Genomic DNA, 16,147 nt, shown 5'->3' on the forward strand with positions numbered 1-16,147 from the left:
TTTAGAATTTGATAATGTGATACGCCAATTATACCTCTAAAACTTCAATATAAACTGACTCTTCAAGGATTCAAAAACTAACATTCTAAAGCATATTAATATAAATGTATTTTACAATCTCGTTTTTTACTGTTGGACCCAATTAAGGTCTCGAAACCCTTCACATGCTAAATAAGGCACAACAAATTGCACCATGTCTTATAAAAATGTAACAGTGTCTTAGCCGGCAAGACGTGCACCGACGCTGTGTTAATCCCTCCATCAAAGCCTGGTTATCACTGCCACTCGCCTCAAGACCATTGTTACCAATTAACCTCGCTTTACAGGCCTTTGAACATAAGATTTGTTGGGATCCTCTGTCTTGAGCTTTGGTGGTCGAATTTCTCCCTTTTTACCCTGCACAAATTGTTTCAAGAACTAAGGTTCTATTTTATCTTATTTTTCCTTCCAAAAAAAGAAGGCGACTAATGATTTAGAAAATCCATAATGTTCGTTCAAGTATCAATTATGACAATTCTTTCTCTAGTGACTAACAGTATATATATATATATATATATATATATATATATATATCAGTATAGAGCATCACCTTTTTCCCCGTCTTCATAAAATCTCTCCAGCTTGAAACCTGATGATCAAGTGGAAATATCAAATAGATTGAAAGATGATAATACTAATAAAATGAGATGTTAAATACAAAGAAAGATAAGAAAAAACAATAGACATTAAGCTCTATAATTGGGCAGAAAGAACTTTTTTGGAACAGGGCAATACAGCAGGGGGGAAAGATCTTACAAGAGTTGCATCATTGAACAATTACATCAATCAAACAAGAGTAGGTACTCATCTAATTACTAACTACTTTAACTAAGCTGAGCAGAACAAAACCAGAAACGAACCTTGACATTTATGGTGGAAACTGATCAAGAAACAGAATAAATTTTCAACATGACAGAAACTCCTAACTAGTAAGGCATTATATCTAGGTCCAGAACTTAAAGCTTGAAGCCTTTTGTATTTAGCTCTTCTTCTTTACAATATAACATTTCATGTCATGCAGATAAAACAAATTCAGTGGATGCTCCATATCAATCAGCTATTAACTAGCACCACCCAACAATATTCATGTTAAGTAAAGATATAAATTGTGAGGATCCATGGACTGAGATTAAATTGTGACAGGTAACAAACCCTCTGTTCTCTTGTTCCTTCCCACTGCTCCTCGTGCTCACGCTTTCTCTTCCACATCTCCTTCTGTTCTTCTTCATCCTTCTTCAATCTACCTTCCTCTTCTGATATCTAAAATGCAACACAAAGACAATAGGGCACCGTGAGTGTGGAAATTTTAGCTAGAACACCAGGCAAACAAGGAACATGATTAAGTTTCCAACATACTCTCATCTGCATTTTCCTCCTTCTCCATTCTTGTTCAGTTAATATTTCTCGAACCTTCAATTTCAGTTCCCGCTGGAACTCCTCAGACTTTTCATATTGTTTTTCATATTTTCCCTGATTCACATCCAACGGGCATAGAAATCAGCTAGTTTCTTGAATTGATGAGGGTAAAATTGAAACAATATTGACAGTTCATGTGAGATATTGAAAAGAATTTAAAAGAAATGTATATAATTGAAAGAAAAAAGGTTAAAGTTCAGAATTTTTTTGTAATTAACCCTTACATAAAGACTCTCAAGTTCCAAAAACATTAATATAAAGAAATTATCAATTCAATGCAACTCTGACTCTAATGGACAATAAAGGTGAAGAATAAAATAAGTCAATAACGATGGAAACTGAATTCAAGGGACAAAAAAAGGAAACTAAACAATACCGTGAAAGCATACTGACTGTCAAAGCAATCTTACGTCATTAATGCATGAAATGGTACTGGTTGAAATGAACACAAAAACAAAATGCATTAAGGAGACATACCTCATCGACCAATGATTTTATTTTACTGGCAGTATCTTTCTTCAACTGCTTCCTCCTCTTCGACAGAAGTTCCTCTGCAGTTTATGTTGTATTAACCATAAGCTCTTATCTTAGCTGACAAAGTCTATTTGATAAAATAAAACATATGAACGGCTGAAACACAAAATGCAGTGAGGCAAGTAAGATGTGTGTATATGTTTTACATTATATCAAAATTCTCCATGTGAATAAAAGGCTAAATGACGAGAAAAATCACATCTTCCTTGCACATTATCAAATTTAGCCAATCTCTTTAATTTATCAATCGTATTCCAAACCTTTGCCATTGGACTTAATTTAAGCAATTAATTTTAAATGTTACCCACCTTTCGCCTCTATGCTTCCAGATCAAATAATCCACAAATTATTCACAAAAATATAGTCAGGCAAAAATGGGAAAAAGAAAATAAATTAAATAACTTGGAACTGACCTTTTGCTGCAGTAACTTGACTAAGAAGATAATCTCTTTCTTGCTGATCAAGTAAAAGTTGTTGGGCCTTTGCCAATGCTGCTCACAAGTCAACAATCAAATGTCGGTGAAACATTCAATTTACTTCTAAAGTGGAAATATTAGAGACAAAGTCTATACCCTAATGTATACTTATGCATCCATGGTTAGGACCAAATTAAGGGGGTGAGAAGCTCTACAGAACACTACTTTCAATCTGAGGTTTCAATAGCAAAAAACACAGTTCGAGGGCTTTCTAATGGTTCTGATGAAAAGATTTATATGATGTTTGTTTCTGAATTACGGACCCAATCATCAGAAAGACATAACGAGTCCCTAACCCTAGAACAAAATCTTAACAAATTGGTCTGGCAATGCTCAAAATTAATTGCCTGAATCTTTTTCTAACAGCAAAAAACAACAGAATAATATGGAAAACAAATGAAAACCAATTAACAAGAACCCTAGAGATAATCCACGAAAATAAACGAAAGAGAAGAGAAGCACCAAGTAACAAATGTCTTCCATCTAACCTGAAGTCTTGACACATATAATCTATGTGAATCATAACAAGAGCTATTAATTACTGTTTCAGTTATATCATGTCCCCTAAGCAGACCATTACATGGGTCAATGTTTATTGCCCCTGAGCTCTTCCTTACACTTTATTCCCCTAAAATGGCACCTAACACCGTGCCTGAAAGGTGACTTACCAGCAAAGGCCTCTTTTGCTTGTGGATGCTTGCACTTGTCAGGGTGAACCAGCAAAGATAACTACATGCAGCAAAGGACAAGTGAATAGGTCGCAAAAAATAAGAAGGTAACCACAGACCATCAAGATAATTGATTCAATCCCATTTGCAGAGAAAAGTACCTTACGATACTGCTTCTTCACGTCCTCTGGAGAGGAATCAAATGGAAGATTTAGATGCTCAAATGGATTTAACTTGAAGCATGCAAGGATCCTAGAGTTTTTAAAATAATTCCACAGGGCCAAAAGATTTAATTAGAAGAGAATAAAATAATTTTGTCTAGAATGAATCATAATAAAAAATCAAGCATCTAAAATTTTATGGGAAATTTAAAAATTGCTAACAAAGAAAAAGGAATGTTACTCTTGGGTCTACACCTACGGAATGAAAATTGTTTGAAATTGAATAGGATAAAAGATAAACCATATGGTTCCTGAAAATGAATGCAAAAGGAAAATGCCAAGTCCTCTAGAATAATGAATAAATAATTTTTATCCAAAAAAAAAAAAAAAAGAGCATGATAGCTTGTCATTCTTTTTTTTTTTTTTTTAAATTTAAAATCATGTATCTTTTTAGCTATATATTAGCTTTGCATCATTAAACTTGATTTACTGTTAAGGTCATTGAAAGAAAGGCTTTCTGAAGTTATTTTCTTCCTCCTGCTTTCTTTACCTCTCACATTCAGTTTCTTAACATTCTAGTGAAGCCTTATGCATCCATGGTTACATTCATGGCTCAAATTCCATTCCATTTCTCCTAGAATAAAAATCAAAATGCAATGACGACTACCACTATGAAAATTGCCCAAAAAACTCTCTTCCCCCATTAACATACAATTTTGCTTTCTTATTCAAGTACTATAATCAGAATCAGTCAGCCAATATTCATTTGAGGAAGAAACCGCTGGCATCAAATACCCAATTCATGCCCTGTGGGTGAATGTCATACTCATGCATGCAGGAAACATCAATGTCATACTCATGCACGCAGGAAAAAATCCCATTTCTAAGATGTTCCTGAACATGTAATATAAGTACATAAAAATACCATATCTCAAAAAAACAATAATTTCATCAGTCCAAACAAAGATGATTCCGAATAAAACTAGAATACATGTAGAATTCAAATTGAATTCTGGTAAGCGAATAAGAAAAAGAAAACGTTTAAGGGAAACCTAATTAGAAATAAATATTAATGGATACTCCATAACAGATTAAGCAAATACAAAAAATTATTAGAAATTCGAAGAAATAGAGAGAAAGATAGAGACCTGAGGACTTCGTTATCTCTCTCGACTTCGCTAACTTCCGCGAAGAAGCTCTTCAGAAGCAAATCGTCGTCTGTGGCTGTGGCTATGGTGGAGCTCTTGTCTCCCATCTCTCCCTCTTTGCTCGTTCTACGTTATCTCTGTCTTCCTCTTTTGGTTACACCGGGGATTCTCCGAAGAGTTGCAGACACAACTCGGCCTACCAAAAGAAACAATCTTCAGGAAAGAAGGGCTCGACGCAAAACAGAACCCGGGTGATAAACTGAGTCGACTCACCGAACTCAATGCTAAATATTTTACTTTTTCCCCGTTTTGGAGCACTGACCGAGCGAGGCCCTATACTATACCATTCCTCGTTAAAACAAAAGGTTAGGCCCAATAACTCTCTAATTTTTTTTTTTTAATATCAAACCTTGTTCAGTAAAATTAGTTAGAGAAAATTATACAAATAAACTATTAATCTCGTAAAAAAAATATTAATGTTGACTTTAATATTTTGTAATTTAGATCTTTAATTACTAAATACATTATCATAAAATTTAAATATATTATCATGTAGATCAATGCTATAATCAAAATTTTTGAACAAGAGCAAACAAAATACTATAAGACATTTTTAGATAACAAAATTAAATAATTTAACAAAATCAAAACTTAAGAATGAAATAATAATAATAATAATTTCAATCAAACTTGAGGAATTTCATAATAATTTTACGTTAAAACAAAATGTACTCATTAATGGTAGCCAAATGATATGCCTAGCAAAACAAAGCAAGTGATGTCTAGTCCTAGTGTACCAATGTAGATGTACGAATGGGTGGTGCCCTGCCATGGCCCGCTGGGTGGACAAAATCTAGCATCATCGCCTCCATGCTTGGCCACGTACCCGACCACCTTCCCTGCAAATTTATAGCTAGAGCCTCTCCAACCCAAAATACTTTTGCATTGTTTCTTGGCTTATGGTAAATGTACATGGTCATTTTCCCCCTTCTTAGCCCATTAAGAATTTTTTTTAAAAGATTTGACAAACGTCTACTGTCGGAAAAACTTACCTGGACCGAATCAAACTAATATAATTAAAGATTTTTATCGAAACGTCAATATTTTTAACTATATATTTTAAAAAAAAAAAAGATAAAATCAAAATACTTAGTTTTGTTTGTTCGGTTCATAATTAGTTTAGCTTTTTTTTTGTTTTATTTTTTTTAAAAGTTTTTTATTTCATATTTTGTATCAGCATAATCGTGTATCCACTTGCATTTTCAAGCATATATTCTGCGGTAAATTTCTATTTGGTCGTGTATCCACTGAGCAAAGGAAAGTTTTAGGGATTATGCTTTGTATAGCAGAATCACGTTCAACTCATTAATCCTTCTTCTTCATCATCCACAAGTTTTAAAATAATATTTAGTGTTTTTACTATAATTAAAAGATTTTTTCTAAAATGAAATGATATTATCTTTATTATATACTAATGTAAAAGTAATGAAATCGTTACACAAATTGGATAATCAAGTAAGGCCGATGAAATTGGGCTCAAGCCCACAAAGCCCTGACGAGCTAAATCCAAAATTAATACCATAATTAAGTAAATCTGAGTGGTGTTACAATTTCCAATATATGTAATAAAAAAAATAATAATTTAGGGCCAATGAAAATGAAGAGTTAAAGAGGTTTCATGATTGGAGAACAGACTGGAGGATAAAAAGTAGTAATGGATTTTGATAAAACCAATACATTGTCTCATGGAAAAGGCATATAAACCTTCCCGTTATTCCCAGAAATTCTGAGACAGGATCTTGCTATGTTGTACATGTAATAAGTAATTTCACTCCCATAAAAAGATGATCAAACATAAGCTAACACGTGTAAGAAAATATCACACGTACAGAGAGAGTCACACAAAACTAGGAATATACAGATACTCTGCTAGGCTGGCCACCAACACCTAGTGGGTGAGTGGTGATTAGAAAAGGGTAACCCACACCCACCGCTGGTCTCACCATCATGGATTCATTATTGGTGGCCTAAAAGGCTCGTACATGAATAAATACATACGGCTATTGCCTCTGGACCGCGACAATTGCTAAGGTCTCTCCTTGAAGCTTTACTTTCTTCTTGCCATTTATATATAACATTACGGCTCTTATCAGTAAAATTAATTATTTTAATAGCCATTATTTTTTAGAGTAATTTTTTATAAAACGTTAAAAAGTTATATTATTGAACATTATAAAACATAGCATTGAGCGTTTTGATAAAAGTTATTTAAATAGTTATTGACAGTTTGTTAGTTCCTATCATCAATGAAATGACTTTTTTTTTTCTTCTAAATATACATGTGTATATATGATGAATTCAATTTTGTACGTGTCGTTTTCGCATTTGTACGATTATTCTTTCCGTTTCTGTGTAATATAGCTTCTAAGCAATTTCGTTGCACTCAATCCAATACATCTGGATTGAATTTAGTGGAAGGTTTGTCCATGTTAGTGCCACGTGTGAAGTCCTGATTGGCAAAATTGGCTCCCAATATTATTGCATGGAGTGGAAAGGAGGGAGGGAATTCGTCCCAACATATTCTGGCATTTTCCCACTCTTTTCTTTCTTTCTTTCTTTCTTTCTGTGCCACCAATGGATCATCTAATCACTGTAATAATGAGAGAAGATCTTGTTGCGACAGAGAATACTAATAAAGATGGCTTTTTTATAGAAAGGTCCCTTCTATAAAACTTTCTAACAGCAACACTTGTTGTTGGACGAGAATAATAATGTCTCCTTTTTCACTTTTATTTATTTTTTGTTTATTAACTTTTAGCTTATTTATTTATTTATTTATTTATTTATTTATAACAAAGTGCATCTCAAAGCAGAGGTCTTGCTTCCGCTTATGTCATGTAAAGCCAAAGACTTAGGATAAATATGAATTTAAGCGTAGAGGCTGTTTAGGTGCATATTTGATTGGACACATGAGCTTTTTCGGTTTAAAATATAAAAGATAATTATTTAAATAAATAATTTTTTACGTGTATGTGTACATTTATACGTATATAACTTCAACCTTCACTTTGTTATCCATGTACGAGTATTTTAGTTCATTTGTCCACTTGACGTCTTTTCTTTTCAAAAAGTATTTTCTCTACTTGAGCATAAAAATAATAATAATAAGATTATATTATTTGCGATTAACATTTTGATGGTTTCACACATCACTTCTCTCGCTTCAAAGCTACAAAGCTTTACAAACATGACATATGCAATTCCCACTAACACCTTTTTCCCTTCTTTTCCTTTTGGCACAAACACATGTGAATGCAATATAATCAATAATTAATATTTTATTTTTTATAGATAAATATTTTTATTATTATGTTCTTCTGAAAAATTTAAGTGTTACATGCATTTAATATCCTTTATAATGTAAAACACAAACTTAATTAGAACGGTCAAATATATTCCTAACTACTGTTTACTCTACTAATTGCTTTGTTCAACAATAATTTTTTAAATAATTTTTATTTTTTATAATTTTTGATAACATAACATTTGAATTAATTTTTAAAAATTAGAATAACATTTTTATAAAAAATAAAAATATATAATATTTAACTTTTAAAATTTTATAAAAAATTATTTAAAAAATATTATTTATTTAAATAATTAAACGTTACTAAAACAGTAAATTTTACCTAAATAGCCCAACATATCATCGTCTATCCTCCATGGCCACATTTGAAACTTTAGTGGGAATCACATACACCGAACCATATGCTTCTGCTTTTCCATAACACCTGGTCTCCCTTTTAATGACAATATTTTATTGAGAAAAGCAAGGAAATGGTCTCATTTGGGAAATTTTTCATGCTCCTCGTTACGTGGCTCATCCCTATTTGCCAATTTTGTATCAACCATTTTGAGATGCCACTTTACGATAGGGCATTTTCTTAAGGCAGGGCCTTTTTATAAATTTTTATTTACTATTTTTTGTTTTGCGTCGCTAGGAAAATTTCTCAAGGCAGGGAAGTGGATTCATGTATATATGTTTTTTCTTTTTTCAGAATTTGGTACTTTTTCGTTTTTTTGTACTTGAAAATAAAAAAATTGGTGGCATTAGTAGTAATTTTCCGATGGTTCTTTTTTCCTTAGAATATATTTGAATAATAGCATTTAAAACATTAAAAGTTAAACGTTATAGGAACGTTATAGGGATTAACATAATACTTTGACCTTTAAAAATTAGTTCAAATACTATATTACGAAATGCTGTAAAAATAGTATTGTCAAAACGCTAAACGCTACTTAAAAAGTTATTGCTGAACACAGTCGAAAACTGAAAAATTGGAGTTTTCTTGTTTCTTGTTTGGTTGAGTTTAGTCCTAGGTTTGTTATCATTTCTTTCATTGTTACATTACATGATCCTACATTATAATCATTATTAGTGTAATTGATGAAATCATAAAGACTAAATAGTAATTATTCCTTAATTAGAAAACATTATTTTTTTCAAAAATTTGGTAATCAAGGATTTATTAATCCATGGTCAACGCAAACTATTTGACAATTAAATTATTACGTAGTTGTGGTTAGAGGAAAAGCATTATGAAGCTTTAAGAAAATGTAAAAGAGGTGAAATCGAGCATCAAGAAGTTGGATGGAATAGTTTCATTTGTTCTCAAATCAAAATTTGGGATGATCAGTCGGTGGATGCTGCTGCTGCTGCTTGTAGTGGTGGTTTCAAAAAATATATAAATAATATTTTCAAACCAACAATTCTAATTTAGAATGGAATATGCTAATGACCTATAATTACTAATTAATTAATTATATTTTTTATAGTTAATCGATTCTTCAATGTGGTTAATACCTTAATTTCAAATATTTGGATCCCAAGAGAATACAAAAAATGTAATTTAAGTCGTCCAAAACCTATTCCTACGCATAATTTTCCACTCCCAAGACACTTTGTTTGGACGTTGACACAAATTTTTTTTAAGTAATTAGAGAACATTTCATTAAAGTAAGCAAAATTCTAATGTTCATCCAAACTCCACCGCCCGTTAGCTAATCTAATTCCAAAATTTAGGTCAAACAGTATCAACTATATATTTTTTTCTTGCCTCTTTACTGTTTATAGTAAATTAATAGATTAATAATATATTTTGAAAAATTTCTTAGTGGTCAACATCTTATTTGTTATCGCTAATTCATGATTTGCAATCTTAAATTTTTCCGGAAAGAGAAAATTAAGTCATTTTTAATAAAAAAAAAATGTTTTCACTTAATTTTATATTTAATTGCGTATCATTTAAATTAATGTTTTGCCTCGATCAAAATCAAACACTAGAATAACTGCCGACAACAATAAAACTGAAAATGAAAAGCAATTGATCGCAGCTTTTATAGGTATTGAAGGGTAGAATAGATGATAGGGATGACGATATTAATTAAAAAATTAATTATTGGGATTAAGTAAAACAAAGTCTGTCAAACTCAACATGCTGATTGGCTATCAAACACGAAATTATTCTGCATGCAAGAAGGAATCTCTCTTCGCCTGCTGATCTATTATGTCCGTAATATTAATAATTAATTAAATAATTTTATGATAATCATGATAATGAGCTTTTCAAAGTGAAATTCTGATTCGAACCCATCATTTTTATAGTTCAGCAGAGAGTCAACTCCGAATCGATCCATCCAGTTGTTGAACGCTAAATTTTCGTACAATTAAACAATTATGGTGCCAAAAAAAAAAAAAAAAAAAAAACCTTTTTCTTATTTATTTCTTTAATCAGAGAGCACTATGGCTGAAATATACTAATTCGACTTAGAATTACTTCAATAGGCATGAAGAAGAAAGTTGTCCTTTTTTTTTTTTTTTTTTTTTTTTTTTTTTTTTTTATCAATTAGTGGTTATGGTTGATTAAAAAAAAAAAAAAACAATCAATCAGTAGGGATGACAGCGTTTCTGGCTTTTCCGACACTCGACTCAATTCAATTTGTTCTAGCAACTCATTGTAATAATTTAAAAAAAAAAAAAAAAATTAGGGTTTGATAAATTTAATTCATTTACACGAGTGATCACGTTGTATTCATTTACCTAAGTTTATAGTATAACTTCTAAATTGAATTTTGACTTTTCATTAATTAATTAGGAATGCTTTGTCAAATAATAATAATAATAATAAAAATAATAATTGTAGATATATAGAGTTATCAACATCATAGGCTTTTGGTATGAGTGCACGTATTGGCATGGAAGCTTCTCCACATACGTATAAACCACATAGTATTTATTTATAAGGTGAGAAAGGGAAATATTTTTGGATAAGACAAGCCATCTTTAGCGGCCCTCGCATCTAGAAATAATTTATATGGTTTTTAAAATAATAAAAATTCAGTTTAATTATAATTATTGCACATGAATTTATTATGATCTGCCTCTCCCATATTAATCTTAATTTATACCACAGAAATAAATAAATAAATAATATGATAATGGTTGGATTCTTTTAGCTAGGGTTGTTTGTGTGATCATGGTTTTTAGCCGCCCAATGATATTGTTCTCTGAAAGTGATTCTTTTGCTTCCTTCTTAAGCCATTTTCACTCACAGTCGCTCTCATTGTCTGCCTTACCTAAATTTGGTCATATACTTATTTTTCTTTTTAGCTTTGCTTTTTGCTCTTTCAGGCTATGGTGGAAGTTTATTCATTTCATTTTCATATTGTAAATACATTTTTAATTATCTAAACTCATTTGACTAGTTTAAATTTTAAATATAAATAAATAAAGAAAAAAAGAAGTGAGAGCTCACTGGAACCAAAATGAGGACTCCCTCCTACTGAGCTCACTCTGTATTCCTTTCTCACTTTTCTGATAAGGGAAAGAAACCACTAAAAAGCTCTTTTCATGGTGGCGTAAGTGGGTCCTATTGGACACGGTTCCAAAGCCTTTTGCTCCTACAAATACCTTCATCCCCTCACTCCTTTTCTTGCCATGAGCCATACCCACACCTACTATTCTTCTCTTCTTCGTTTCATCAAACACCTAATTCTGATCTCTCCTTGTGCAACTCGCATCCACTAGTGGTCTCTTAGCAGACCTCTGTTGGTTGCAGTGTTGCCTTCTTTCCATTTCTTTTCCTTCTACTATTACGTATTTGGTGTTTCCTTAGTTTAAATAAATTAATAGCTTATATATCTCTTCTTGGGATGTCATCTCTTAACAAGAGCTTTCACTCGTCTTCTTCTTTCAAAGAAGAGGTCATGGTGAGCAAACAACAGGGGATAGTTTCCATTCTTGGTTCTGATTCTGAATTAAAAACCAATAAACCTTTAAGAAGAACGCTTTCGGCTGATATGTCCTCAAAAAAATGGCTTTCTCAAAATGGATTCTCATCTCGCCTTAAGAAAATTGCTTCATCCAAAGAATTCTCAGTTTCAATCATAACAGACTCTTCTTCTTCTGAAGGAGATGAAGACGAGTATGAGAAAGAGACTGAAGTTTGGAGTTCAATCCAACAAGAGAAACAAAAGAAAGATTCATCGCCACGTGGGCAATTTGATATATGGAGCTCTATCTTAACACAAAAAGCACAAGAAGCCAAAAATCTTCTACCTCCTCCTTATGTTCACCCTCTTGTTAAAAGATCAGCAAGTTCTCTAAGCGAAAAGAGCCTTGAAATTTGTACTGAAAGTCTCGGATCCGAGACTGGTTCTGATGGGTTCTCTTCATATCCACCATCAGAGACTGGTGATGCAGAGGAAGACAAAGAAGAAGAACAACAAGAAGAGGAAGAAGAAGAGGAGGAAGAAGAAGAAAAAGTTTCAAAAAATTATGATATGGAGGATTGGCAAGTAATCAAGTGTAACATAACCGCAGCTAGTAAGAAATTGCCACCTAGAACATTTCCTCCTCCAATTCCTTCACTATCTAGTCGCGATGGAGCTTCTCTGCGAATGAGGCCTCGCCGAGATAATGGTAGGTTTGTTCTTGAAGCTATTTCAGTTCCTTCGCAGAACAACTTCAAAGCTGAACGCCAAGATGGTCGCCTTGTTCTTAGCTTTATCGATACCCCTGATGGAGAAGAAGAAGGAACAAAGAAAAATGAAATGGAATTGTTTCAAGTAGAAATTGAGGATTCGGAGGAGGAAGAGGAAGAAGTGAATGAGAGAGGAGGAGGAGGAGGAGGAGGTGAAGAGATGAGGTATGTGATGGAGCAAGCACCAAAATTATCTGGCGGGATTATTAATGTTCATAGGCTAGCTTTAATGATAAATAAGCCTACGATGTTGGCTAATAGGAACACAGCATGGTCTAACAAGTTTAATGAAGTAGTCAAATTTGAAGAAGAGGAAGAAGAAGAAGAAGAAGTGAATCCAAATCCAATTGCCCCACTGACTCAGTCACTGCCGCCAAGGCCGCCAGTGGGTCGGAGCATCCCTAAGCCAGCGGCTGTGGCCACTGCAGCAACAGCGTCAGTTAATGCCTATGAGTACTATTGGAAGCCCAAGCCCATGGGTACAGCAGGAGTAACAGCATGTCTTAGTCCCATTGCCAAAAAATCACCATCAAATAATGACAAATACATCCTCACAAAGAATTTGATTGTAAATGAAAAGAGGCAAGAATTGTCGGTGTGGAGTGGGAATAAAGGAGATTGCTTTCCTCCTTTGTCAAAGGGATGCAAGGAGCCAAGAAGGTCTCTTTTGCTTCAGAAGCTCCATTGCATTGCCACCTCCTAATCAAATTCCACCCTCAAGGGGGAAAAAGAAATTAATTTCAATTCCAAACCCAACCAAGAAAAACAAAAAAAAAAAAAAAAAAAAAAGACCATTATTATTGTCACTTTGTCTCCCTATTTTTCCACTTCCACTCCTTGAGCCTGAGGGGTGGATTTGTGTTGTCAAATAAAAAAAGAAAAGGGAGTATATTTTGGTTTAGAAGATCAAAGAGAAAAGAGAAATGACTAATTAACAACCTATATATATAATATGAACTTTTTTATTAGTCTATGTCTATGTTTGTGTTGCTAAAGAAAATCTTGCATCATCTTTGACCTTCGGTAGGCTGTCTGTCTTGTCTGTCGCTGAATCATGATGGGCTTCTCTGTTATATTTTCTTTTCTTTTCTTTTGTAATTGGTTGGCCAATGAGGTTTGAGAATGGGGTCTTGTGTTGTGTGGCTAACTGAGAACATCACCATCTTCCCTTTATATGCACCGTCCTTTATTTTAGGTTAATCAATAAAATATTGACTACATTGTATATTTTGAGTGAGATTATTAAGGAGACAGCTGCATAATTTAACTCTTCGTATTTTTCTTTTGAAAAAATTACATGTTTGTGGCCCTTTAATTTTGAAAATGATTTTATGACTCTTTCGATTTCATTTTTAGCTTCCTGAATTTCACTTTCTACTTATGACTTGTGGAACTAATCCACTTTTATTACGGCTAAGGCCCTATTCGGCAGTAGAGTTTGAAATAATGTTTTGTGTTTTGATAGAGTTAAAACACGATCTTAATTAATTATAGCGATCTAATCTAGCGTTTAGAGTTTGAGACAGTATTTTATGAAACATTATCTTCATTAATGTTTAGTGTTTTATAATTTATTTATGATTCATATATCCATCACTTGTCTTTATCTTGTTCTTACCTTTTATATCATTTTATATTAAACAGTTAATCAAATAGTTATTTGTAATGAACACTTTTATTCTAAACCGCTATATAATCGTTAACTATTCACAGCTAATATTTAACAGCTAACTACTAGTAAAACAGTTGACAACTATTAAAACAGTTATATTTGCCAAACTGATTCGGAGTGCGATTTTATTAAAAATTCAAGAGGGCAACAAGCTCAAAAAGTCAAATTTCAAATTTAGAGGATGACAATGTCTTTTTTTGAAAAAATTTAAAAGTTAAATTATGTATGGAACCGTTATTAATTAACAATGTAGTGTAGCAAATGATTATAATGGTTTCAATTTTTTTTTTTCATTCACTAAGTGGATATTTCGGAAATAAGATAATATTATGATTTATGTTCATATTTTGGAAGTCAATAATTATGTTATATAAAATTAAGATAAATGATGTTTTTTTCTATACATTTATACAATAAATCAATCATACCACAAAAAAACTAGTCACTCTGTCATTTTGCAATAAACGTATAATAGCATCTAGTGGAGAAAAAAATTTCTCGAAACATATATCTTGCTTGAGGTTATAAGTAATCTCTCTATTTCCCAACTTCTAGTTCGGCCTTGAAGAGTAAAGATTTAATTAACCCAAGGAAGTACAAGCCAAGCACTTTTTTTGTTTTTTATAATCATCATTTAGTCTTGCTAATAAAAACGAAAAATATTATGCTAGTAAAAATCTAAGGTATACTCATTTGGTTTAAAAAACTCTGTATGAAGACCTGTTCCGGAGCCGATATCATCTGTATGTCTGACGGACATCTCGTATAGGATCTTTTAGGTGATGGTTTGGGGTCTTGTGGTCAACTTGACATACCGAACTTGCCTGCTCGATGCGTTATTAAGAATTGCATAAGCAATATAAATTCATGCTCAAAATTCGTGCCACTTCGGAAGCATTCAACAATTTTGGCTCAATCTCTCTGTTTGTTGCATCGCATGCCATTCTGAGACCATAATATTTTGTATATAGACTTGAAGGAAGTGTTAAAATCAACCTCGCGCCATTTCATGTCGAGCTTCTCGGCTCAAAAATCCAAAGGTATACCCCTTTAGTCTAAAAAGCCCTATACGAAGGCTTGCTTCGAAGCCGATATCTTCTGTACGTTGGACAAGCAGGTCATATAGGGTCTTCTAAGCAATAGTTTCGGGTCTTGAGGGTGGCTTGACATGCATATCTCACCTACTCGATGTATCATTAAGAATTACATACGCAATATAAATTTATACACAAAATCCGTGCCACTCCAAAAGCATTCTGCAGTTTTGGCCCATTCTGTAGTCCTGACGGGCAGCTCATATAGGGCCTTCAACGTGATTGTTTCGGGTCTCACGGTCACTCCAGTTTGCCTATCTCACTTGCTCGATGCGTAATTAAGAATGGCATGCATCATATAATTTCATGCGTAAAATTGGTGCCACTTTAGAAGCATTCAACAGTTTTAGCGTAGTATATCTCTGTCTGTTGCTTGGCATGCCATCTCAAGACCATAATCTTTCATCTAAGACCTACAGGAAGCGTTGAAATCATTTTTGTGCCTTCTCGATGCATCATTAAGGATTGCATAAGTAATATAAATTCATGCGCAATATCGATGTCACTCCGGAAGCATTTGACAGTTTTGGCCCAACATCTCTCTTTCTAATGCTTGGCACGCCATTTTTAAGACGATAATATTTTGTCTATAACATGTAGAAACCATTGAAATAATTTTTGGACTGTTCCATGATGGAGATTTAGAGCCTAAAAATCCAAAGTTATACCCATTTAGTCTAAGAAGGCCTATATAAAGTCATGTTCCGGAGATGATATCGTTTGTACCGCTGACGGGCAGCTTGTATGGGGTCTTCTTCACGATAGTTTGGGGTATCATGGTTAACTCGGCATGTCTATCTTGCCTGTTCGATACGTCATTAAGAATTAGACACGCCATATAAATGCATGCACAAAATCGGTGGCACTTCGGAAGCATTCGGTAATTTTGGCCCAACA

The 16,147-nt window shown here is 33.0% G+C and overlaps 2 protein-coding genes across 2 annotated transcripts; one reads left to right on the forward strand and one right to left on the reverse strand.

Moving 5' to 3' along the window:
- Positions 1-69: 69 nt before the first annotated feature.
- Positions 70-4,743, reverse strand: LOC105629372 (Chaperone DnaJ-domain superfamily protein). The gene is made up of 9 exons (XM_012210954.4): positions 4,443-4,743; positions 3,295-3,385; positions 3,134-3,194; positions 2,403-2,480; positions 1,933-2,006; positions 1,396-1,509; positions 1,192-1,299; positions 590-628; positions 70-396 (listed from the first exon to the last, which is right to left on the reverse strand). Exons 1-9 carry the CDS (start codon positions 4,547-4,549, stop codon positions 310-312), a joined length of 759 nt encoding a protein of 252 aa, XP_012066344.1. The 5' UTR covers positions 4,550-4,743; the 3' UTR covers positions 70-309.
- Positions 4,744-11,246: 6,503 nt separating this feature from the next.
- LOC105629371 (FAF-like protein (DUF3049)) lies at positions 11,247-13,452 on the forward strand. The gene has a single exon (XM_089715479.1). The coding sequence runs from the start codon at positions 11,655-11,657 to the stop codon at positions 13,185-13,187; it is 1,533 nt and encodes a 510-aa protein (XP_089571605.1). The 5' UTR covers positions 11,247-11,654; the 3' UTR covers positions 13,188-13,452.
- Positions 13,453-16,147: the final 2,695 nt, after the last annotated feature.

The sequence above is a fragment of the Jatropha curcas genome, chromosome 1 (assembly GCF_041381405.1).
Source record: "Jatropha curcas cultivar XTBG-Jc1 chromosome 1, XTBG_Jcur_1.0, whole genome shotgun sequence".
NCBI lineage: Eukaryota > Viridiplantae > Streptophyta > Magnoliopsida > Malpighiales > Euphorbiaceae > Jatropha > Jatropha curcas.

Excerpts from the sequence above, each read along its gene's own strand:
- LOC105629372 (XM_012210954.4), bottom strand. The coding sequence starts at position 4,549 with ATGGGAGACAAGAGCTCCACCATAGCCACAGCCACAGACGACGATTTG. Across the intron at positions 3,195-3,294 it reads TGAAGAAGCAGTATCGTAAG|TTATCTTTGCTGGTTCACCC; the intron begins GTACTTTTCTCT and ends TGCTGCATGTAG. Across the intron at positions 2,481-3,133 it reads AGCAAAAGAGGCCTTTGCTG|CATTGGCAAAGGCCCAACAA; the intron begins GTAAGTCACCTT and ends ACTTGTGAGCAG.
- LOC105629371 (XM_089715479.1), top strand. The coding sequence starts at position 11,655 with ATGTCATCTCTTAACAAGAGCTTTCACTCGTCTTCTTCTTTCAAAGAA.